This window comes from Saccostrea cucullata, unplaced genomic scaffold (genome assembly GCF_032062105.1).
Source record: "Saccostrea cucullata isolate Sc308-1 unplaced genomic scaffold, CSIRO_AGI_Scuc_v1 ctg369, whole genome shotgun sequence".
Classification (NCBI taxonomy): domain Eukaryota; kingdom Metazoa; phylum Mollusca; class Bivalvia; order Ostreida; family Ostreidae; genus Saccostrea; species Saccostrea cuccullata.
This window is the reverse complement of record NW_026922785.1, coordinates 162042-186196: the sequence shown is the minus strand read 5'-3', so window position 1 is coordinate 186196 and position 24155 is coordinate 162042. Positions and strand designations below refer to the sequence as shown.

At 34.2% G+C, this 24155-nt stretch overlaps 1 protein-coding gene and 1 non-coding gene across 2 annotated transcripts in view; one reads left to right on the top strand and one right to left on the bottom strand.

The window, feature by feature from the left end:
* The window catches only part of LOC134262464 (low-density lipoprotein receptor-related protein 1-like), a 70363-nt gene that overhangs the window by 23283 nt on the left and 22925 nt on the right, over positions 1–24155 (bottom strand). Inside the window, exons 3-46 of the mRNA XM_062744854.1 lie at positions 23697–23735; positions 22484–22627; positions 22269–22391; positions 21330–21461; positions 21046–21203; positions 20815–20914; positions 20019–20181; positions 19292–19523; positions 18417–18597; positions 15960–16103; positions 15116–15184; positions 14356–14475; positions 14006–14118; positions 13785–13920; positions 13273–13392; positions 12827–12949; positions 12606–12737; positions 11831–11956; positions 11564–11689; positions 11129–11323; positions 10659–10863; positions 10383–10553; positions 10078–10225; positions 9657–9879; positions 9041–9277; positions 8742–8928; positions 8437–8537; positions 6820–7122; positions 6451–6573; positions 5338–5469; positions 5096–5233; positions 4685–4832; positions 4163–4432; positions 3860–3993; positions 3523–3645; positions 3054–3290; positions 2772–2964; positions 2314–2369; positions 2062–2210; positions 1678–1870; positions 1198–1317; positions 974–1108; positions 630–857; positions 268–414 (exon numbers count right to left, since the gene is read on the bottom strand). Coding sequence (XP_062600838.1) covers positions 268–414; positions 630–857; positions 974–1108; positions 1198–1317; positions 1678–1870; positions 2062–2210; positions 2314–2369; positions 2772–2964; positions 3054–3290; positions 3523–3645; positions 3860–3993; positions 4163–4432; positions 4685–4832; positions 5096–5233; positions 5338–5469; positions 6451–6573; positions 6820–7122; positions 8437–8537; positions 8742–8928; positions 9041–9277; positions 9657–9879; positions 10078–10225; positions 10383–10553; positions 10659–10863; positions 11129–11323; positions 11564–11689; positions 11831–11956; positions 12606–12737; positions 12827–12949; positions 13273–13392; positions 13785–13920; positions 14006–14118; positions 14356–14475; positions 15116–15184; positions 15960–16103; positions 18417–18597; positions 19292–19523; positions 20019–20181; positions 20815–20914; positions 21046–21203; positions 21330–21461; positions 22269–22391; positions 22484–22627; positions 23697–23735 — 6777 coding nt within the window. The remainder of the gene's footprint in view (positions 1–267; positions 415–629; positions 858–973; positions 1109–1197; positions 1318–1677; positions 1871–2061; positions 2211–2313; positions 2370–2771; positions 2965–3053; positions 3291–3522; positions 3646–3859; positions 3994–4162; positions 4433–4684; positions 4833–5095; positions 5234–5337; positions 5470–6450; positions 6574–6819; positions 7123–8436; positions 8538–8741; positions 8929–9040; positions 9278–9656; positions 9880–10077; positions 10226–10382; positions 10554–10658; positions 10864–11128; positions 11324–11563; positions 11690–11830; positions 11957–12605; positions 12738–12826; positions 12950–13272; positions 13393–13784; positions 13921–14005; positions 14119–14355; positions 14476–15115; positions 15185–15959; positions 16104–18416; positions 18598–19291; positions 19524–20018; positions 20182–20814; positions 20915–21045; positions 21204–21329; positions 21462–22268; positions 22392–22483; positions 22628–23696; positions 23736–24155) is intronic.
* On the top strand, positions 17985–18056 carry Trnap-cgg (transfer RNA proline (anticodon CGG)). Its single transcript has one exon. It is a non-coding gene; the product is annotated as a tRNA-Pro (tRNA).

The window sequence follows — 24155 nt, the reverse complement described above, 5'->3', positions numbered from 1 at the left end:
GTTATTAGAGTATGCCAGGGACATCAATGATAGTTGGAAACATACACAGGATAATTTATGCATAATGGGCTTCACCCATTATGCAAATTATCCCATGTTTCCAACTATCTTTGATGCCCTGGCATACCCAACAAACTAGACAGTGATTCCTTTTAAAATAAATCCTGTATTCCATACGCTTTATCAATAAAAATATTTATATTTCAAGCATATCAGACACAGACTAATTTACGTGTTTTTCTATTTTATTAACAAATGTCTAATTACTTGATCCAGAGCAGTTCTTTTCATCCTCTCCATCTGGACAGTCTTGTTTACTGTCACAGATCCAGGACTCCATGATACAGGTTGAGGTGGTGTTACATGAGACCCAGCGAGCAGCATCCTCATGATGAATTGCAGAGCAGTTCAAATCTTCAAAGAAATTTAACTGATTTAACAAATCTTGATGACTCAAAAATGTAATAAATTCAGCTGAATAACCCCAGTCTTTTCTTTAGGTTGATTTTTTTTAACTTTTCTACAGCAAGTACTTGCATTTTATTCAACACATAGTCAACTACAATACATTATTTCTTTAACTCGTAACCTTGTAATCAAAATTAGTTTTGAATCATCTATCAACTGACCACATCCGATTTCGTCCGAATTATCGTCACAGTCAATATCCATGTCACAGTGGTACTTTCTGTTGATGCACTGCTTGTTCCTACACTGGAACTCGGTATCTTTGTTACACTGACAGTCCATCTCATCCGAGCCGTCCAGACAGTCTAACTTCCTGTCGCACTGCTTCCCAAACGGAATACACTGGTAGTTGTTACAGGTGAAATACTGAGAGTGACAGTGCTCCTTATCTATACACAAACAACATGTGACATCTATTGACCATGCACGTATGTACAATTTAAAATGAATACCATTAATTATACAGTATTAAGTAAAAAATAGTACCAATATGAGTAAAACTTACTGCAAACAGCCGCGGATTCATCACTTTGGTCTAGACAGTCTGGAACTTTATCACAAGTTTGAGTGATATTGATGCATCTTGTTGCATCATGACACAGGAAGTCGGTAACTCTACAGTTGGTGATGGTCTCATTTTCTGTTAAAGTATTTGACAGGATAAGATGAAGAGGGGGCAATCAAAATGACTGAGCTTTAACAAACACCTTATGTAATGTAAAATCTTACTTGCACATCGAACTCCGTCATTAAGTAGAAAGTAAGAGTCATTACAGGAGCAGACAGCATATCCTTTCACCACCTTACACTTCTGAGAACATCCTGCATTCAAGCACGGATTCTGTGTACCTGTAGAATATTAATACAAACTTCATTAGGACCTTCTTCATAGCACAATTTCAATCTTGCACAAGCATTATCCGTTCATTAAAGAAAGAGGTCAAGAACTTAATATACTGCAGAATTGTCAGTATTCATGGAGTGAAATAATCAACCCTTACCTCAGAATGATATCACATCACCAAGTGACCCTTAACCAAATTTACATCAAAACACTGGTTCATTAAATCCTCTGGTTAGGATAGTTACCCATAAAAATGTCCCTCATAGAGAAAAAGAATTTTGACTGCCTCAGAACATCCCCCCCCAAATTTAAATGATTCCATGATATAGTCTCTGAGTATAAAAAATTTAAAACCCCTGACTTACAATCATTGGCATCCTTGGCAAATACAGTAATTCCCATTGGTTGTCTGTTGAGATTTTTGCTGAGGAAGGCGTAGTCATTGCTGTCGTACTTGTTAACTCGGACGACGGCGTGGAGTAACCAGTCCGTCCAGTAGAGGTGATCTCCATACAGGGCCAGACCAAAGGGATGCTGGGGGATCGAGGTCATCACCACCTGTATACACATTGTATTATGTCATACACAGGATCAGCGTTTTACAATGATCACATTAAATATATCTCAGTAAACATTTTTCTCACTTAACTGTCATGATTTTAATACTGGTTTGCAGCATAACTATAATAATCTTATATTTGGGTACATCTGAAAAGTGTGTAAAAAAAATGCTGGATGATTTCACTTACCACTCTGTGATTTCCGTCAAAGTCACATCTCTCGATCTTGTCCAGACGAGCATCTATCCAGTACAGCAGCTGTTCCTTATGATCTATGGCCAGTCCATTAGGTGTACTGATGTCTGATTTGATGATATACTGAGCACTATAACCACTGACGAGCATCTATCCAGTACAGCAGCTGTTCCTTGTGATCGATGGCCAGTCCATTAGGTGTACTGATGTCTGATTTGATGATGTACTGAGCACTATAGCCACTGAAGAAGGCCCTCTGAATACCAGGCTGACTGCTGTGCCAGTTTGTCCAAAACATGCGTCTACAAAACAGTGTCAAAGCTGTAAGATATTCATATCTTTTAAATAGAAATGTCAAGTTTCCTTGTTTTAACATGCAAAAGTGAGATTTAAAATCATAGATTGTGATGCTTATTTTCTATATATGTTCTACCCCCGCAAAATTGTTTCCACATAAGTTTCAGCTTTCCTGGCCCAGTGGTTCTTGAGAAGAAGATTTTTTAGTGACCCCACCTTATTTTTGTTTTATATATGCTTTGTGCCAAAAAATTGGCCCATTGGTTCTAGTGAAATCTTTTAAGGTAAGTCAGATGAGATGTCTTTAAAAGATCATTTTACTAGATTTCAGTATTTGAAATACAAGGTTTTAGTAATATTATGTACATGTTATTGAAGAAAAATGTTCCATTGAGAGCAGTTCTTACTGTGTACAGCTATCGACAACAATAGCTCTGGGATGGTCACTGGTTGATAACTGGATCAGTTTCTGTGAAGGCCCGCTGGCGTTCCCAGTTGCTGGATTTATCTTGATCCGATTAATGGAGGAATTGGTGTAGCTGGTCCAGTACAGGGTGTCATTTGATGAATCATATGCAAGTCCTTCCACAGAACCAATGGCTGTAGTGAGTGAAACAAGACTATCATAGTTGAACTGAAGATAATGTGGCTGTGTACTTATTTAATGAAGTGTTAACTACCATACTTACAAGGAATGACTGTAGTAATGTTTGAAAAAGATGATCCATTCATCCAGACTGACTGTATGTTAGACTGCTGAATATCACTGTAGAACACTCTACTGTGATCATAATCTGCCGTCAGAGCAATCACATTCCGGATCAGAGTTTTGTCCGAGATTTCTTCTGTTGGCTTGTTTTTATTTCCTGTCATATGTAAGCTCTGAATGGCCGTCACTTTAGAAAACAGTAGATAACTGTCATGGTCTGCAAAATGTATAGAAGAATGATATGAGAAACACACACAAAGCACAAACATGCATTAAGAATTTTTTTGGACTGAAATACAAAAAATCCATCAAACACAATGGACAATCCTGAAATTTCTTTTTTATTAGAATATTGAATTAATTTTTATTCAAAAGAATTTATGTAACACTATACTTTTTTGCTATGTCTAGTGATTTTTTTTTTTTCAAAATGCTACGTAATGGCATACCTATACATTTTTTCTTGTCTGTGTCCAATTTTCCATATGTACAAGCACAAGTTACCGTTTTCTTGCTATTAAACAAGCAGATTTCTTCACAGCCCCCATTTTTATCTGTACAAGAATTGTTGCCTGTAAAACGAGACCAAACAAACCACTATAATCAGATGTTAAAGAATGAGTGAGCCATCATTTTAAAATAATAACAAGTATATCTCTCCTCCTCAAATCTCTCCACAACCATGGATCATAAATTCAGCTTCTGACATTTTAATGATTTCCACTAGCTTAGTGAAACAAAAGGCCATGGTGTTTCCTTCAATATTTGCTGCGATCCTTCACCTACCTGCCTGTACCAGTCTGTCAAAGACCTTTATACTGTTGAGTGTATTTGGTAGCTTGGACTTGATGTGTGTGGGCAAGCCTGTGGACCCCTGCTTGGATAGACTCAGTATACTAGCCTCAGGACTCGACTGAGGTCTGTGGATGATAAAGTTACACCATTGGTTTTGTATGCAATTTGATTATCAAAAAGAAATTTTTCAATAGAAATATTCCAGCAAGCCCCCCCCAAAATTAGGCTAAGTGAGTTTTTTGTTACTAGTAAGTATAATATATATCCAAAACCTAATGAGGGCAGTCTACTTACACATCAATCCAGTACATTTTTGTCTTGAAAACTGTGAGTGAATAACAGTCCGCTGATTTAGTGACAGTAAACTTTTCCCTAGTCTCCAGATTTAACCTGACAATATGGCGATTTTGTCTCTCACACCAGTACAACATCTTCCTGTTGGTATGATCCAGAGAGAGTCCAGAAATGTTGGAGGTTGTCAGGTTCATTAAAACATGACGATCTGTTCCATCTAATGAGGCCTGCTCTATAGTCAGGCGAACACTGTCCACCCAAATCATAGTGCTACAAAATACACACGAAAATATAACACTTATTTTGTTTCTGGAAAACTGCAAAGAATCATTTTCTGGTTCTTCAGGGAAGTAAAAATTAATTAATTTATGTCCCAGCTTTCCCACACTTTAATTACAACATATCCCTTATTGCCTTATTGACTTGTAAAAAAAAATTATTACCAACTAAATTTTCATGAAATAAGAAAAGAACAAGAGTTCCAATTGGCAAAATCAATTTTCTACAGATTCTTTTGCTTACCCCTCTTTGGGATTTAATACAATGTTCTGAGGATTCTGTAAGTCGTTATGAATGACGACGTATCTCCTGTACTCATCATCAGAGCTGGCCTTCTGAAGCTGTACTAATTCTATCACTTTCCTCTGAGAATCAGTCCAGTACAAATGACCTATGCCCAAAAAAAATTGTAAAATATGAAACTTTTTAAAGTTTCTCATTTATACATAATCTGTCAAGTCTCAATTCTTTTCTTTTACATGAAGTTACCATCAGAATAAATATTAAAATTCCCGTCTATAAAGCTTATTTAAAATTCTATCTTTATTCTATACTCTTAATCACGTTCAAGACCTGATAGACATAAATGATTCAGATTTTAAAGATGATTAAATAATGAACTTTTCATGTGTTTAGATCAATCCATTGCCTCACCTGCAATCCAGTCGACAGCTATATCCGTAATTCTACCGATCTCATCCGAAATGATCACCTCGTATCCAGTCAGGTCACGCTTTATACGAGCAATCTGATAATTTGGTGACGTCTCCACCCAGTATATATAGTCTTGTGCTATTAAATATATTATACATAACATATTATTGTAATGTTTGATAAATCTTACCAACAATCTTGATAACAAAGAGTCAGTTTTTTTATTTAATTCCTCTTCTCACCTGCATGGAAGTCAATCGCGGTGGCCTTCTGGACCTGGGAGATAAAGGGCAGGGCCTCCGTGCTGTTCTGGGGGTCATATGTGATCCCCCTGATCTCAGACACAGCCGAGTATATAATGAGAGAATCAATTCCTACAAAACATTTAAAACATGTCAGCGTCAATCACGCCACCTAAATCCAATATTAAAAAAATGAATAGTACCGAGTTATTTCATATTGCTATTAAAACTTAAGGTAGAGTTGTCCCTTTTGTATAGACAGATATTGAAGATATTTTTGTTTAGATCATGCTTGTTACTTCACAGTGCATCTACACATTGCTCATGAAACATATATCACAATCAGAGGCATTGCTCAGTTTGTATTTGACAAGTGTTAAAAAAAATATCTCCCCAAAAAAATATTACCATACACTAAAAATAATTTGGCAAAAGGGAAAATTTTTAAAAATTTAAGTGTAGAACATTCAAAAAACAAACCACAGCAATGTCTCTCCCATACTTTCAACAGTTCAGAAGCAAGAATTAGTAACTAATTCAACATAAGACTTAATTACAAGGCATTTCCAGGATCTCATACAAATGTTGTTTAGACATTCCAGACAGCATTCAACATATAAAATCCTGACACAGATTGATTGGTATCAAAATGAAATCTTGCAATGAATTAACTCAAGAGCAAACGCTATAATCAGGTTTGAATAAGGTGTGGGCATTGCCCAATGACCACGAACATGCTATAAATAACCGACATGGACCTTCAAATCTATACGGAGAGTTGAGATGCCATTAAATAAGGTAAAATGACAGAAAGCAACAACTTTAAACACTACATACGTCGTAAATCTGAAAAGTCCAAATAAAGTTTATCAGTTACTAAAATAAAATAATCCACATTTACCAATTAATCATAAAAGATATTCAATCCATGTGTAAAAAGATTGGAACTATTTCTTTTTTTTTCTGGGAAACAGAAACAATATTAACAATCACAAATAAATAAGATGCATACCAGTATCAAAGTACACATCTAAAAATTCAATGTAAAGAAAATCTCCATAAAAAACACAGACAAATAACAGAATGTACATGTACTTGTGAGGACTTTCTTACCGACACAGTAAGTTTCATTTTTGCGTAGATACCCAGCAGTACACACACAGACACGTTTGTTTTTTCCTACTGGCAGACATAACTGAGAGCAATCACCATTGTTAGTCCTGCAGGCATTGGTATCTGTCAGAATAAAGATTACAGGAATATAATCCAAGATGGCTCAAACATGCGTCAAAAAACCTAGATCTTCTTAATGCTAATAGCATTAAGAATAAGATAGTTGGTTCTGAATTAAAGTCATCAAATTTCATGCATATTTTCAAGCTGCATATATTTCACGAAAAATAAAAACAAAATGGTACCAAAAAATAAGTCCTGGTTCTCGTTTGGAATGAGTCTAATATATCTATATAAAGAAGAACTTACCGTTGACTCTTTGTGACTTGTCGTACACGGCCATTGCTACGACATCATCAGTCTTATCCCGTAAAACAGAATAGCTGTAACCCTGCTCCCCCTTAGTCAGCTTTGCAATCTTGTGGTCATGTGCAACAAAGATACCTTTTTGACCATTTACTGCAAATGCCTTGATGTACTTAATATCTGACTGGTTACTGCTTGAGTTATTAATATTTTCACATTTTACAGTTAACACTTCACAGGCCATTATTGAATTGTTCCCTTCACTGAGGAAATAAATCCTGCCATCAGCTTCACTATATTTCAAATCTGAAAAAGAAAACCAGATTTATAGTCGATACATACAGGTAAACTTCGGTATCTCGACATCGGATATGTCGACAACCTGGGATATGTCGACGTCCGTCCGCGGTCCCGGCATTATTTACTATATAAATGATTTGCAAAAACTCTGATATGTCGACCTCGGTAATGTCGACTACCCCGCTTATCTCGACGTATTTCACAGTCCCAAGAGCAAAATTTACCTGGTATATGTCGACATCGGGGCAATTTTCTACTCTACTTAACCAAATTGTTTGTCAGCTGGTCGCTCGTCACGCACGGACGACTCCGTGTATCTCGACATCGTCAGAAATTCACACCTTTCACACCTATGTTTTGACTACATACTGCCCGTTTGTAGAGGAAACCCAAGCCCCCGTCTCTAATACGTTAATTGTTTAATGTATAGCTTGGGTAATATCATTGATAAATCTTCGATTCTGCGTAAATATAGAGCCGTTATTTATATCGAATTAAACATTTTATAAAAAACAGGAACTAAATAACAAGGAACAATATACACAATGAATTCAATTTAACTTATAAATTGGGGTAAAAATGAATTTAACAGGAATCAAATCTACGACACGCACGACTATTGCATCAGTCGTAATATGGATGCATATGTAACATCATGAAGTTTGTTAAATGCGCAATTCCAATTTAATTTTGGTTTGAAAATGAAATGAATATTAATTATGAATGATTATGAAATAAAAAAGAAGTGAAGTGTAAAAAAAATATACGCATTAATTTTTTTCCGTATGTCGGAAGTCGACTTTGTACCGTTCCGGTTTGGAGTTTATAGAGCGCATTTCGTTTCCTGTTCTGACAGAGCTAGTGGCACGCGGATCGAATGCTGGATGGAAAACGGTTTTTAGTAAAATGAGATAAAAAAAAAAGAAAGCATTTCATAAATAACATTTGTGAAAAACTTCTCAAATTTTCTAATAAATATAGAGGAATAGCTGAAACAAATAAGCTACAGTCTAATTGAAGACATGTAGGTACCTGTAGTTATACGTCTGTTCAGTTTTGCTATGCAGTAAAATTAAGGACATCGAGTCTCAACTCTGATATCTCGACACCTCGGATATCTCGACATTTTCCGACTGTCCCGTCGATGTCGAGATAACGAAGTTTACCTGTATATTCTATCATAAAGTGGCCATGCACATTCTCAGTGCATTAAGCAATGCACATAAATCCAACATTATGAATAACTATGAATTCACATAAAGCCATACTCTATTAGAACAAATAAGACCTGAATGAATATGTCAGAAGTGAAAGCATTACTTGAAGGTCCATTGGCATTTGTAATCTCTGCCTTTACATCACTCCCATCCATTTTAGCACCATAAATGTTATCCTCCTTATCGACAGAGAAATAGAGCTTTCTGGCATAAAAAATAAATTTAAAAGTCTTTCAGAACAAATCTTTGTGTTCAAATGCAATACAGTAGACATAATAAAGTAAAACTTTTTCATTAACTGCTCTCTATTTAAATCAAGATTAAATTCTACCAGCACAGAAGAAAGCAGTAATTGAACTGGATTTAATGCTTTACTGGACGAGTTCTTGTACGTGATGTCATACATACCCTGACATGGGGCTGACTGTGATAGAGCTGACTTTGGTGTTATTCTTCACAAAGATCTCCTTTCTGTAGGCCCCGTCCAGATTGGCCACTGTAATGGCCCCCCTCTTGTTTTTGTCATTATACGTCGAAAAGTACATATTTCTGGAAATCCAATCCACTACAAATCCCTCTAAACTCAATGCTCTTCCTAAGAAAAAAAAGTCCAGGATGACCATGCATAAGGATAACACTGCATTTCTTGTTTCATTTCTTACTTTTTTTATTTACCGGTAATAAGCTGAAAATGCATTTCATCATACCTGAGTCAATGATGGTTTTGACCTCTGACCCTGACAGTGGTGACTTATTGATGACCTTTAGTTCTTGGTCGGCCCAGTACAAATGTCCTTCCTTTTCGTCACTTACATCATAATCCACTGCAATAGGTCTGTTAACATATGGAGTGGTTAAGGTGGGAATGACGCTGTAATTGGCATTTTCCAGGTCAACACCGCGGATCTCATTTCTCCGTACGAACACCAGGAAACTCTGATCAGCTGAGAGAAAGAAAGACAAAATCATAAATCTGCGGAGTCAAAATTTTGAAATCAAAATATTTCTTGATAAAGTTAAGAATTCTACACCAAATGCATGTACCATGAACATGTACAGAAAAAAAATGACATTTATAGTAAAGTGATTTTCATTTCCATGTCTCAGAAATATATATTGTAAACTTATTTGATATAACAAATTATGCTTCTAACAAAGCAAAATCAAGCATTCTTGGTACTTCATGGTGTTTTACTACATCTGCATGCATTTGCTTAAGAATTATTTTTAAGTTTTATAAAAATTGTATGTTACAATTAATTTTTCCACAAAATGTAATGAACAATTTGCCAAACAAAATTAAAGACACTGAGAAATGCCTACGTTTGCATGTTTTTTTGTCGGCTGCCAGCTCCATGAGATGAGGACAGACACAGCCCACAGTGTTGTTGTAACTGATTAGACACAGATGGGAACAGTTTCCATTGTTAACTGCGCAGGGATTGGGCGATGACAGCTGACGTTTGGGATGGTAGACTTGGATATCAAAAGGCTGGGTATTGGTTCGTTTAACAATGGTCACATTAGAGCCATCAAACTTGTTTGCCTTAATAAAAGAATTGATTTTAAATGTAAAATAAATATATGATTTCATTTGATTTTTTTTACAAAACATAAAACAATTCCATAAGTATAATCATACAGAAATGAAAATATTTTACAATACATGACTACAATACATTGTCTTAAATTAAGTTATCTATAGTACGCTTCATTTACTATTTGTAAATACTGTAAATCTTACGGAGACGAGTGCATTGATGCCCCAATCTGTCCAGTAGACATGGTTACCAAACAGAGAGAGAGCGAATGGATGTCTGATATTGTCCCTGTCCTGGAGAATCTGACGATGATCTTGTCCCTCGTAGGTCACAGTGTGAATTGAGTCTGATCTACAATTAACAAGCAAAGATAATATCCTTCATTAAAGGACATTTTTTACATAAATCTTAACTTTTTTAGTAGAAAATGTATTACTAAATAAAAAACTGCAAGTCCTCATTCATAAAAAGTTAAGAAGATATATGAAGGAACCAATAAGAATTATACCTTGCGTCAATCCAGTAGAGTCTTCTAAAGTCATAATCTATGGTTAATCCATTGGGCCAACCTCCTTCTACAATCCGTCTAATGTGAAATATGATATGTCGGTTCTCTCCGGCCATAGAGCATGTCTCAATCCTAGGGTTGTTTGTATCCCAGTCTGTCCAAAACAGTGTTCTGAAAAAAAATATGATGATAGAATTCTCAGTACAATTGAGTCCTAAAATGATACGAATTTGTTTTTAAATCAGAAAATGAATCCAGGAATACCAAAAATCTTACCCGACCCTGGGGTCTAGCACAATGGCTCTAGGACTGACCATGTTACCAGCAATGAGCGTGGTGCGGTTCTCTCCATTAATGCCCGCCACTTCTATCTGGTAAAGCTTGCTCTCTACCCAGTAAATTTTCTCCCCAATCCAGTCTATAGCCAGACCCTCGGTGGTGGCCAGCCCAATGTCTACGATGGGGGTGATGTCAGTCAGGGCTGTCAAGGAAAAAACAAAATCAGGGTATTGACAGAGCTATTGATACAATGGGATCACAGTGTAGCTTCTGTGGACCATGTACTGTATAATAACAAATAAAATTTGTTGAAGTTTATTGATAAATTTCGCAAAAAGTCTTTAAAAGTGCCAATTTATTCCATATTTCATTTCAATTATCTAAACTTCACCAAACTAGGTAAAAAGCTTCTTGCATGCTCTTGCAAACCTTACACAAATAATTTATTTACAGTATCAAATATTTACCATTTCCCTGTAGTTTGCCTCTGAAGATTTTGTCATCTGCCACATCAGTCCAGAAAATATATTGCTGGGCATAATAGAAATCTAATGCCACTGTATTGTGTAGGCCTGATACGAGGGCAGCGTAATTGTGATTTGTCAGGTCCACACTCCGCATCTCATGGCGGTTAGAAAATATTATGTATACTGGCACATTATCTGAAATTCAACACAGATGTCATGATTAAAAAGAATGGCTGCTCTCTCATTAGTACAGAGAACATTATACTTGTTTCAGAAACTACAAAATAATTACTTTCCTCTCACAAAAGAAAAATTTGAGTTAAAAGAGAACATGATTTTATTAAAGAATTTCAAAATTAATTTATACAATTTTATTTTCATCAATAATACACTGACAAGATTAGGTTTCATCTTTACACCTGAATGTTCATTTACCAAGGGGTCTGCATGTGAAGCCATCAGCTTCCATGTGGTAGCCCTCATTACAAGAACACACATGCCCTCGCTGTAACTTCTCACACTTCTGTCCACATATCCCCCATGTTTGACAAATGTTGGATGCTGAAAATAGAAAATAATATTGTTTTCGCAAAAAGTCAAATATATATTAAAATATATAAATATCATAGTCTTTATATATAATTACCACACTTTTACGTATAAATATTACAGTCTACATATAAGTACAAGAGTTTTACATACGATTACAGGTCCTGTTGTCTGAGCCCAGTTCACGGCCCTCTTTACACAAACAGATATAGGGATGGGTCACAAGGTTAGGTGGTGCTGGCCGGCACACATCGGAACAACTGTGGTTCTTACAGCTCTCTGCCATTACAACATCAAATAATAAAATAAAATATACAGATTCATCCAAATAATAATGAACTCAAGTATTATACAGCTTCATCCAGGTAACAACATATTGCATAAAAAAATATATATACAGCTTTAGGACCAAGAAAATGATTTAGATATCCAATAATTCAAGAGACTGAGGAGAAGACACTTCAAAAACAAGTAGTTTGAACTTAGAATTCACATCCATGGTATTTAAGATATCAATGTTCAAGATACCCAAGTTCAATTGTAGTACATCATATAAAACTTTATTTAGAAAGTACATAATTATTCATACAATAAACAGAAAAATACACTTATAATAATGTGCCTGGGATGGATTATATTGCCTTATTATAAAAATAATTTATCGTATCTGTTGGGTTCGAAATATATTTTAAAGTCAAGGGTAATGAATATTACTTTGTAAGCTTCAATTTATTATGTGTTTGCGGTAAAAGTTTAATTTTTTCATTGTACAGCTATGCCTTCTAGTTTCTTTCTTTCAGAATTGAAAAAACGATATCTGAGGTAAACAACATCATGCAGTCAATAACGGTACAACAAAAAACTGTTTTATCCAAGTGACACTTGAATATGTGAACAGCATTATATAGAGACTTCAGCCCTAGTGTACCTGGTTTACACCCCTGCTCATCACGGCTATCTGGGCAGTCTGTTTTGTTATCACACATCTGGTTTGGGGTGATACACTTGGTGTTTCCATGGCTACCACAAGTCACATTGGGATAATTACAGGTGTGATAGGCTGAAAATACACAAATTCAATCATTGTTAATGACACACAGTCAAAAATGGAAATGCTAAGAACAACATCAGAAATATACTGAGACGTACTACAGTTGGCTTCATCAGACCGATCCTTGCAGTCATATTCCTTGTCACACTGCCAGCTCTTTAGTATACAGATCCCATCTGTCTCACACTTAAATTCATGCTCAGAACAATTCTTCTGATGCCCTATAATACAAATGGTATTATTTATATTAATGAAGGGCCTGGCTTTAAAAAAATCAATTTTTTTACTGTCATTTTTCTCAAATAATGAAAAAATGTAATTTTTATAATAAAATGAATGCAAAAGACATAATTCAAAATCATTCAACATGTTATAAATCAACATTTTACTCTGCAAATAAAATTGTATTAAAAAACTTGATAAAGAAGGTTTGAACAAAATACTGATCAAGTTTGAAAGTTTTCATAAAACATCTACAACTCTTCATTCCTGTAAAAATCTTAGGTAAGCATCTACTCAACAAGGCAGAGCTTGCTATACTTACAACAAACCAATTCATCGGATCCGTCCAAACAATCACTTTCCTGGTCACATTTCCACCTCTTGTTGATACACTCTCCACTGTCACACTTAAACTCACTGGGTGAACAAGTTTTCCCTGTACCTTTGGTATAAAGGACAAAAGATGTGGACTGTATATTGTTGTGACAAGTTTTTTTTTTTCTAAACAGGAGCCTCCAAATTATCAAGATTTTTAATAAACAATTGAATTTCCTTTCAAAAATAATACATTTATGAAAAATATCTTATTTTCTTGTAGCATGTTTTCTGCATGTTCAACTAATTAGTTAGTACTATTTAATGTTATTAGAAAAAAATTAAATTATGTTTTAAAGATGTTTGTAAAAACTGTTATGATATTTACAAATATTTGTGGTGGAAATTGAAAACCTATCCAGGCTAGTGCTAACAACAAACAAAAAATACACAGATTCAATGTATATCAATGTAAATACATATATATTTGTAATCATTTAAAGAAATAAAGATAATTACCACAGTTTTTTTCATCACTGCCATCCAGGCAGTCTGGTTTGCCATCACAAATACTGGAGTTGAACAGGCATTTAGTCTGGTTATCACACTGGAAGTGGTTATTTTTATCCTCACCACACAACACGTCGCAGCCAAGCTATAACATATAATATTTATGACATAAGTAATCACAATGTTACTATTTTTATCTCTAAATTCAGAAGAGTTCCTGAGTTTCTCACCTCGTCTGAGCCATCTTCACAATCCTCTACAGCATTACACTGGAACTCCCTTTCAATACATTCCCCACTACTAACACAAGTAAACTCTGTCATCTCTTCACAAGTTCTCTCCCCTGAAAAGATTCACAACAGATATATAAGGTATAATAATATAAATGCAAATGGATACAATGACCATGGATTCAGCCCGTTAAACCATGGTGCACATAAATTTAACCAAGGCGGGCCACCATGGTAAACTCCTTATGCAGAACCCTGTTAAGTCTTACTTTTTCAATGAGCAAAAAGAGTGTTCAAATACAGTGAAGATAGAAATGGTTGCTCTCAGTCTACCCCAGCCCCATCCTTACCTAGATGACAGAACAGTTCATCTGCCCCATCCTTACAGTCAGGCTCTCTATCACACCACCAGTTTGCCATCAAACATTCATTTAATGGACATCTTCTGTATCCCTCAGGACAGCTGGAGCCTGTATAAAGAAGCCAAATCTCTTAACAGCATATGACACTCCGGCCAATGAGCATCCGTTTGATGCATTTCAAATTTTATCGTTATTTTTTATAAAATTAAAAGTTGGTAATGTGGAGACCAATCCAGAAAAAAAGTTCCACCCACATTTTTCTCTAACTTTAGTACTTGTATATGGCTTCTGGTAGCCATTTTCAAAGAGACTTGGCTACCTTGTTAAAAATACATTCAAAGATAATGCCTATGGTGCTTGCATATTGATAAGCAATGGATAATGCAAACTTTTTGTAAGACATAAAAAGTATGAAAAGTAAATCTATTAACAAAGAATTTTTATCATTATTTTACAGAAAATTCAGGTATCAAAAATACCTCCTTCATCTACTTTATTGCCATTAAAATGATAATAAACAGTCTCCCTCCCTCATCTGTTTTGGAGAAAATTGGCATGAGAACCAGAGAATTAAACTTATGTAGCCTTACTAAGAAAAGGTTTTTTTTTTACTTTATCATCCATTCCTATACTGACATTCTTGTTTATCCACAATTGTATTGCTCATTTCAACACCTACATATTTCTCACTTTGAGTTCTTTTCATTCATTTGACATTTTGGTTACCAAAGTTTACATATACACTTACTTATCTGACATTCTTCCTTAGCAATACTCAGACATTCACCATTTGTACACCGACTGCATTCTGGAATTACTGTACCAAAAAAATTAAGAAAAATTCAAGAGTATGGTTATATTCTTAGTTCAGGCTTACAATAGTCCATATCTTAGTCATTAAGACTTTAAACTATCTTAGATATCAAGTTTAATAAATCAAATTCAATTCCTTCAACAATTTGAAAATCCTGACACCAATCGTCTGTTTTTAATGCTAAATATATGAAAAATTGATGTGTTATTAAGATTTTAATCCTGGTTTCAGTTCAACATTTTACACAGTACCAAAGAAATAATAGCAAGTGTAGTAGTTATATTCCTAAATTATTCCGAATTTTGTTCGTGAACCGACAGACCATATCAGCCTTCATATAAATTGTCCCAATATTATTAATATAAAAGATATATATACAATTCACAATTTTAAAAAACATTGAATACATTATGCCTATGCAAAATTTGGTTAGTATTGGTTGTATGTTTACAAAGTTATAAATATTCTCTATGACTTTTTAGGACAACCCTCGTAAATGTATTATATTTAGCATGTACAATATCTGGCGGAAATTGTTTTTAAAATAAGTTTATAGCAAAGATTTTATTCAGCGTATTAATTTATATTCTTATTTATGTATCCACGACATTTGGCAGTGTAAATGAATTAGCAGAAGTTTCTTTCCGCCAAAAGCGCTAAAAAGAAAACAGCCAAATGTCATACATTTACAGTATTACATTGAAGCTCTAGACTGACATGGTCGGCAAAGGTGACTAATTGAATGAATTGTTTATGTATACAGCAATACAAATCTTACTTGTACATTGCTTTGAATCATTGGCCAGTTGATACCCAGCTTCACACAGACACTTGGCAACCAGTCCCTCTTCAGAAGGTACATTCACACACAGATGTTTACATCCAAGACTGGCACACTGGGTAGTGTTGACATCCGGATTGACTAAAAAATTCAACATAATTAAAAAACATTATAACATATTAAATGTATCCTCAGTAGTTTTCCAAATTAAAATAAAAGTTAATTCAAGGAATTTTAATGTCCTTTGCTTAAGGGTAGAGGTATGATGTTTCAGTCAGAAATAAAATTTACCAAAAATATCAGAATCAGTTGAGGTCATGCTTATAATATGAGACAGTATTGGGGTGAATAGGTCAACCATTTTTATACCAAAGATGAGTTTGTGACCCTGACCTTTGACCTTGCAAGCTCAAAATGAATAGGGATACATTTCTTTTTTACATTAGAAAGAATCATTATCTTAAGTTTTTTGTTTTTTAAAAACTCTAAGAGAACTAACTCATCATCTTGAGAAAATTTTATGCAATATAAGACTTTGTGTTTTATTATTTCAAAATCAATAGGCGTATTCTGAAGTTATAAAAAATTATCATAAATTGCACCTTAAGTTTCATTTTAAATGCTATCTGACATCTGGAATTCTATTTCATTGCTATAAAGGAACTTGAGACATTGGACCTCTAACCTTTTTAATGTCATAATCAACAGAGTCTTAAGGATATAGGGTTTTATGACAATTCATTTGAAAACATTTGGTGTTGGGGAAAGCTGGATCACAATATTGTGTGATAGTGGGAAATCATCAGTAAAATTTCCAGTGAAATGGATAACCTGATGGGTATTTTACCAAAATAAAGCAGTACTTTAAATAGACCACTTCAGAACAATATAGTAGTAATCTAAAATATCTGTCAATTACACCTTATAAGCCTAATTTGTGTATCAGTTAATGATTCTCCAATGCTTATAGTTTTATTCAGAAAGTGTAAATGTACAAATGTACATGTCGATACAGTTTACTTAGGAATTTGTGATTTGTTAAAAGTTTACTAAATTTTTTTTACTGAGATATGTAAATATTCTGCCCTAAGCATGACTAATATTTTTTTTTATATTTCAATAGATGTACATGTTTTACACACTTCAGGCATATAAAGTTGCTGGAACTGATCCAAAAGGTTAATTGCCCTTAAAACATGTTAGATACAGCAAGCAGTGAATGACATGTCCTCTTAAATGTTCTCTATAAGAGGTCCCAGTGACATTTCCTTTTTCCTTACAAGAAACAGGCATGCTGTTGAATTTATTGACTTCTACATGTTAACATTAGACGACACTTGATTTCCATTAAATGTCGCATGATCAGTTCAAGTCCAGTTAGTGGCTTCTGTCACAGTTATAACCTTCCCTTAAATTGTCAAAAGGCTTGAAGACATTCATGACTGAAAAGGTGGTAACAAATTCAAAATAATGTTTCAATATAGAAATTTTTTGAAGAGCACTGGAGGTGATTGATACATACATTTCTACACTTGATAGTTAAGAGAAAAAACAGGACTCTGTGAAAATGTTAATTAGGGAAAACGATGAAACACACTTTTATCTCTTAGATCTCACAAATAATGCTTTGAGTAACAAGTTTTATTTATGAAAAATGAGCCATAAACAAGAACTGCTTGATCAGCTGATCCTACATACACAGGTAAGTAAATATACCTGGCCACTGTTCACCGCTTTACCTGTAGGGCTTATTTCAAAACCTTAACAAATACATGCTCTGGCAGTCAGCCAACCAAAAGAAAAGTACAATATTTACATTAAATGCTGTTGTACTTCAGTATAAATTAAGTCGAAACATTGACAAACCCTTCACTGATTACATATAAGACAATCCACATTATTTTTAAATTCTTGTTTTAAATGCTTTTGACACAATCCCTATGGATTGTGACTTATTGGCCTATTAATCTGTCTGGCAGCTGTCATTGACTAATTCAATGTTTACAAACTCACAAGGCATATGGCTCGTTGGTCTAGGGGTATGATTCTCGCTTCGGGTGCGAGAGGTCCCGGGTTCAAATCCCGGACGAGCCCAATCACATTTTAAATTTGCAATATATCTTCATTGATTTCATTGGTATCAATAATTATTGAATTCAATTTCCACTGAAATGAAATTCATTCTTTGTAGAATATAATATATGTACGTAAAAAAAAAAACTGTCATATTTGAAACTGCCAGACCTAAAATAATCCAAAATCCATAAGCTTAACGACTTGTTTTAAGGCCCTCATAAAAGAATTCTGATTCAATTTTCCAAAATATTAGGACTTGGCAAGATTTATAATAGAACATCTAATGTAATGATTCCTGTTTACATAAACTGATTTTTCTGTACATAATTTTGTTTCGGTTCTAATGACTGTGAAGCCTTGTTAGAATTAAAGCCTTACTGGGCTGTCTGAGCTGATGGTAAATCTGTAACTGGTAGGGATCATGCATCCTGATGTTGGTGTACTTGGTGGCATTGACCGACCGATCCCAGCGATGAATGCGAGTTAACTTCACGTCATCACCAGTCACATAAATAAACTCCCCAAGGATGGAAATGCCTCTCGATTTCCTAGCCTCTAACTAAAAATTAAACAATCATCAATCTAATTAACAGAATCAAATCTTGTCTACAATAATCATTTCTTCATAGTAAAATGAAGACTCGTTGATGAGGATGCCAATAATCTGTAAACGTCACCTTCTGGACTTTAGAAACAGAATTTACATAAATATCTACAAATTACAGAAGGCCCATTTCAGTGATTCAGTCACTTCACTTGGGAATGGATTAATGAGGTTTGACTGTATACAACTTAAATTCTTATGCCAAAATTTGTCTCTGTTTATGATAACCACTTTATTTACTGCAGCATTTTTAAATATTTTTCTTCGTTTACATTCTAATACAATACAGTAAAACATGTAATTAGTTATATCATTCTGTTAAGTTTACAATGTGCTGTAAAACCAAAGGAATTAAAAATCTAGAAATATAAAAATTCTTTTACTGTAGAAAGTTCTTAGACACATGAAATTAATTTTAAAGACTTCCACTTGCTACAGTTGAGACTCAGTTATCCAGATACCAATAGTCTGAATGTTTCACCTTCTTTATAAAATTTCGAGGGAGCAGAATTTTCATTGAAATCCATGAATTGTAACAGACAGGTTTTAGTAATCTAAACACTCCAATAACCTAGATGAATGGCTTGGGAAAGAAAATGTACAAATTAAAGGGGTTTGTCTGTATATCTTAGCAAAGAGAGTCTCCCACCCTTGTAACTGTGTATCTGTTGACTGTCTCTCGGTTGATGTCTATTCTCTCCACAGTGCCTTTAGCTGAATCCACCCAGTACAGTTGTTGGTTTGGGAAGTCAATGGTCATTCCGTATGGACTGATCAGTTCATCGATGCCCTCCACTAGAGCACTGCTGTTAGAACCATCAAGGTAGGCCTGGTGTATGCTCCAGCCACTAGTCTTAGATCTCAATGTATAGAACATCAAACTGGAGAAAAAAATTAAATCTGAATATCACCTGGAAATTTTTATCCAATTGGAACATCAACCAGGGAAAAAAATTCTAATCTGAACACATTTGTTTTGTTGTCCATGAAAAAGAGTTTTCTTTTCTCTTGGTGTTGGTAGTTTTTGGAGAATTCCATCATATAAAATAATATTGTCAGTATAGAAAAATTAGCATACAAAGAATTGGGCCAAAATCTGATTTCCACCAACAGAATAAGTTATTTGGACTAAGCGAAAAAATATAATACCACAAAATCACATATTATTACATTGTATGTGGTCAAATTTTCATAATTTGTGAAAAAAAATGGGTTTGTGGGGATTTAATTTCATGTATGAAGAATTCATGAGGAGTAATTTCTGTGAAAAATTGCATTTCACAGTGGACAAGAATTCATGGATCTCTTCATACCTTGAAAACCATGAAAATTAAACTTCCATGAAAATAAATGATTTCACAGTAAATCTACATTACCCTAAATTTGGTTCCAGCACAAGTGTTCGTGGAGTTTTTGCCCCAAATTTCATAATGGTTGCGCAATATGTCCCTTCTGAGGTGCATAAGATGATCCTATTATTGACAACATCAACAAAATACCAATTTCCAGTAATCCAGTCATGGGCAAAGTTTTCGATTGCTATAGAAAATAAAGTCACACATCACAAATGCAATACAGTGGACCTTCAGATACCCAGATGCTTCAGTATCTGGACGAATTTTCATCGGAACAAATTTTTTTAATGTTATTTTGTCTTGTTTTACTGGTAATTCAGATATCCGAACGCTTAACATATCCAGACAAATTGACTAGGAACCAAAGCGTACAGATAAATGAGGCTCCACTGTATATGGGTGTCCTTGAATACATATTATGTCTTTCAGAATCTAGTCAAAACTTTTAATGACCCTTGTCTGGATTCATTCTCATATAAGCAACATTAAGGGCATAATTAAAGTATGATTTTTGGTTTACTTATTTCTTTGTAAAATTATGTTAAATTGTAAAGGTTGTAATTGGTTTCAAAGTTATGTCTAAAAAATAATGCACTTCTCTTATTACTAACAAGGAAGATAAACACAATTAAATCCTTTAAAGGTAAGTTTTCCCTCCCCTTTTGACAAATCAGTTTGAAAGTATTAGGTGAAAATGTTCAAATGGTAAAATGAAAAGAAATTTTATGTATTATCTAGTAAATAAAAGATATCTATACAAAAGACACAATTTTTACAAAAAAGGAATAGTAAAGTTATATTGCTGTACTAAGCTTACTTTCTAATGTGACTTGTGTAAAAGCTTCTGTGATACTGAAAGTGGATTGGTTCATACACTGCATGGTTGATTTATCTTTAGGTGATGGTTCATACATTATCTTCAAAGAGAAAAAAACTCAATGAAATACACATATTCAAATACATGTATTCACATATTCATTTTTTTTCATTATTTGATATTTTTTAAAATCAGTGTTGGCTCATGAAACAGTTAATATTTGATACTTACCCAACATACAACTTTATTTCTGTGATCAAAGTCGACCGTCCTGATATAATGGGCCTCAGTGCTGCTGTGGCTTAGCTTTGGTGTATCGGATTTAAATTGTAATTGTAATAAAACCTCTGAAGCAGCTACCAACAGGGATTTCTTCTCAGACGAAGGTTCTGAAAATTAGGAAAAATATTAGTACGATCCTCTGAAAATCAATAAATTTTATTTAATGCTTTAAAAGGACAATTTTTTGAATACATGTAATTAAATTTTTTTTGAATTCTTAATTCAAAACCAACCATTAAATGGAATACAATGAGTTCCATCCCCCTTATAACCATTTGTACAGGAACATGAGAACTTCCGCAAGGAACTGTTGAAGGAACATTTTTGGTCACAGATGCCTTCATGGTATTCACATGGATTATAGTCTAAAACACACACAAAAAACTCAAATACAAGACACTGTGTCATAAATCAAATAATCAAATGTGCCTACAAGTCAACCTACTGTGATAAACAAAAAACAATTTTTAGTTTGACATGATTTATTCAAATATAAAATATTTTTCATGCTCATCACTTTGGCTTTGACTGACTGCTTATTGTTGAAGAGGCAATAGTTGACATATAACCTTGAAGCAATAATTCCGAATGTCCATTCAGTTGTCAGATACAGCAAATAATGACATTGTTAAATTCAGATCTAAAGGCATGATTTGTGACACAGAGTCTAAGGCATTTTTTGTGATTCAGCATCTGAGACATGATTTGTGATGAAGCATCCGAGGTATGATCTAAGATGCAGCATCGAAAGCATGATTTATGATGCACCATCCAATGCATGATTTGTGATGAAGCATTTGAGACCCGATTTATGATGTAGCAAAAGAGGCATGATTTTGGAAGGGAATCTCTTCTTGTATCATACACTATTACTTGAAAATATTTTGTATCTTTCAATAAATCATCCATGCAAGTTTGGGTTAGGTAAGGTCATTAGTTTCTTGGTAAATAGACCTGCTTCAAACTGGCCACTTTTCCACAGCATGACTGATACTATGCACCATTTTATGCACATCCATGCAAGTTTGGTCCAACCAGGGTTTGTGTACCAAATTGTTGTACTTTACTTTGGACACCAGAGCATTGCCAAGTAAAACTTGAGACATGCTTAGAAAATTTTCTTATCAAACAACTTCCAAATTGTATAACTATAATGTAAAACTGTCACTTACTGACACATTCATTTTGTTTTGACATCATAAATGAACTAGAATCGCAGTAACACTTGGGCCCATCTTTGGTCTGTGTGCACCTATATGTACAATTCAATTTATCACAGCTTGTTGAAAATGTCACTGAAAAAAAAAATTAAATGAGCATATTTCTCAACTGTTGACAAACTGCATTTATAATTCTGCAAAATTAATTTTCCTTTCTCTATACCCACCATTACAACTGGTCTCGTCCCCTCCGAGCTCACAGTCTTTATGTTTATCACAGAATTTGGATAGTGGAATGCACAGTTCCTCCCCTGGACACCTCTCGTAGTTTGGATTACACCTGAGGAACGGTGATAGAGGTTTGAAGGGGGCTGAAACATTAATACAAAAGCTTGAATGAAGTTTTGCACCTTTGCACTTTTTCTTTTTATCACATATTTACCCCTTTATCCTGCTGATACTCATTACATATTATTATTAATTTACCACAGTTGTGACATCACAATGATAGTGTGATGAAGTAAAAATCATATTTTAAAACAGTGTAAAACATGTGGTGAACAGAATTTCCCATAAGTTGTAGATGGATATAATTTTTAGCCAATGCAACTCATTAGATACTGTAAACCAACAATTATTTGTGACATCTAATGATCTTTCATTCACCATACTTCAGTTTAGAATCAATCTGCAACTACCAATGTCCTTGACTGAGGTAAATTGGTTTCAAATAATGATAGTAAGTTTTGAAAATCACAAATATTTTTAACTTGCAAATTAAAGTTGGTTTATAGTAAATTTATCCAAAGGCAACTCAGAGGATATAAATAAAAATTTTTAATCCTGAATTGTACATACTTTTAGTCCAGTATGTTTTGATTTCTTTTGCGATTTAATGCAAGATCTAGGTGAACAATTAATGAAAATAATTCATGCAGTAGTGATCAATGAATCAAAATTTTAAAAACTGTGATGAAAACAGTACTGAAACAAAATGTACTTTTGGTTAGCTTTTGTGGGATGCCTGTTTTGACCCTTCACCAGAACAGATTTACTTACTCCCTGATACTGAGCCTGCTATACGATTATCCAACTCAAGCCCTAGTTATATTTAACATTATAATCAAATTCTTATGACATTCTCATTCATATAAAACATTTTCAAAATAAATGTACACATAAGTTCACTGTAATTTCTCTTATTGCCTTTGAAATTGAAAAAAAAAAATAGAATGCATGGGACAATTAAAGAATGCAAAAGATGGTTTGAATTCTAGCCTGGGCCTGAAACTTAACCCTCTTACATGTTCCTTTTGTGATGTTACTTGAGGAGCTAAATGCTACAGATTACTACTTGATCTTTGTCTGTTGTACTGAATGTCTCTAACAATGGAGGTGCTATAATTACACCCGGTGAGGTAGATATAATACTGTACATACTATTGTCTGTGGATCTCCTCCTCCTTGAAGTAGTGACACCTGAAATAGACAAAATATATGTGTCATTTAAATTTAAATTGTCATCATGATTCAGGCTGTATTGTTTACAAGCATGTTATTGGATCCTTAAGTGAAAACACAAAACTGATAGGAAATACTTAGAGCCCTCCAAGTGTCAAAACAATAAGAACTTTTAGGCAAAAAATAAATGTCTAGTCTGTTGACCTAGAAATTGTTGCCTTTTTTCTATCCATGCTCACAGATTGCTTCCAACCAATTTTAAGTAGTTTTACACTGCATTGTACAGAGTTCTAAGAATTCTAAGAACATATTTTTTTTTTATGCATCCGGATCGATATATCTGAGGCATATATTGTTTTTGTCCTGTCTGTTTATCTGTTTGTCTGTCTGTTGTCAACTTTAACCTTTGCCATATCTTTTGAACCACGAGAGATAGAG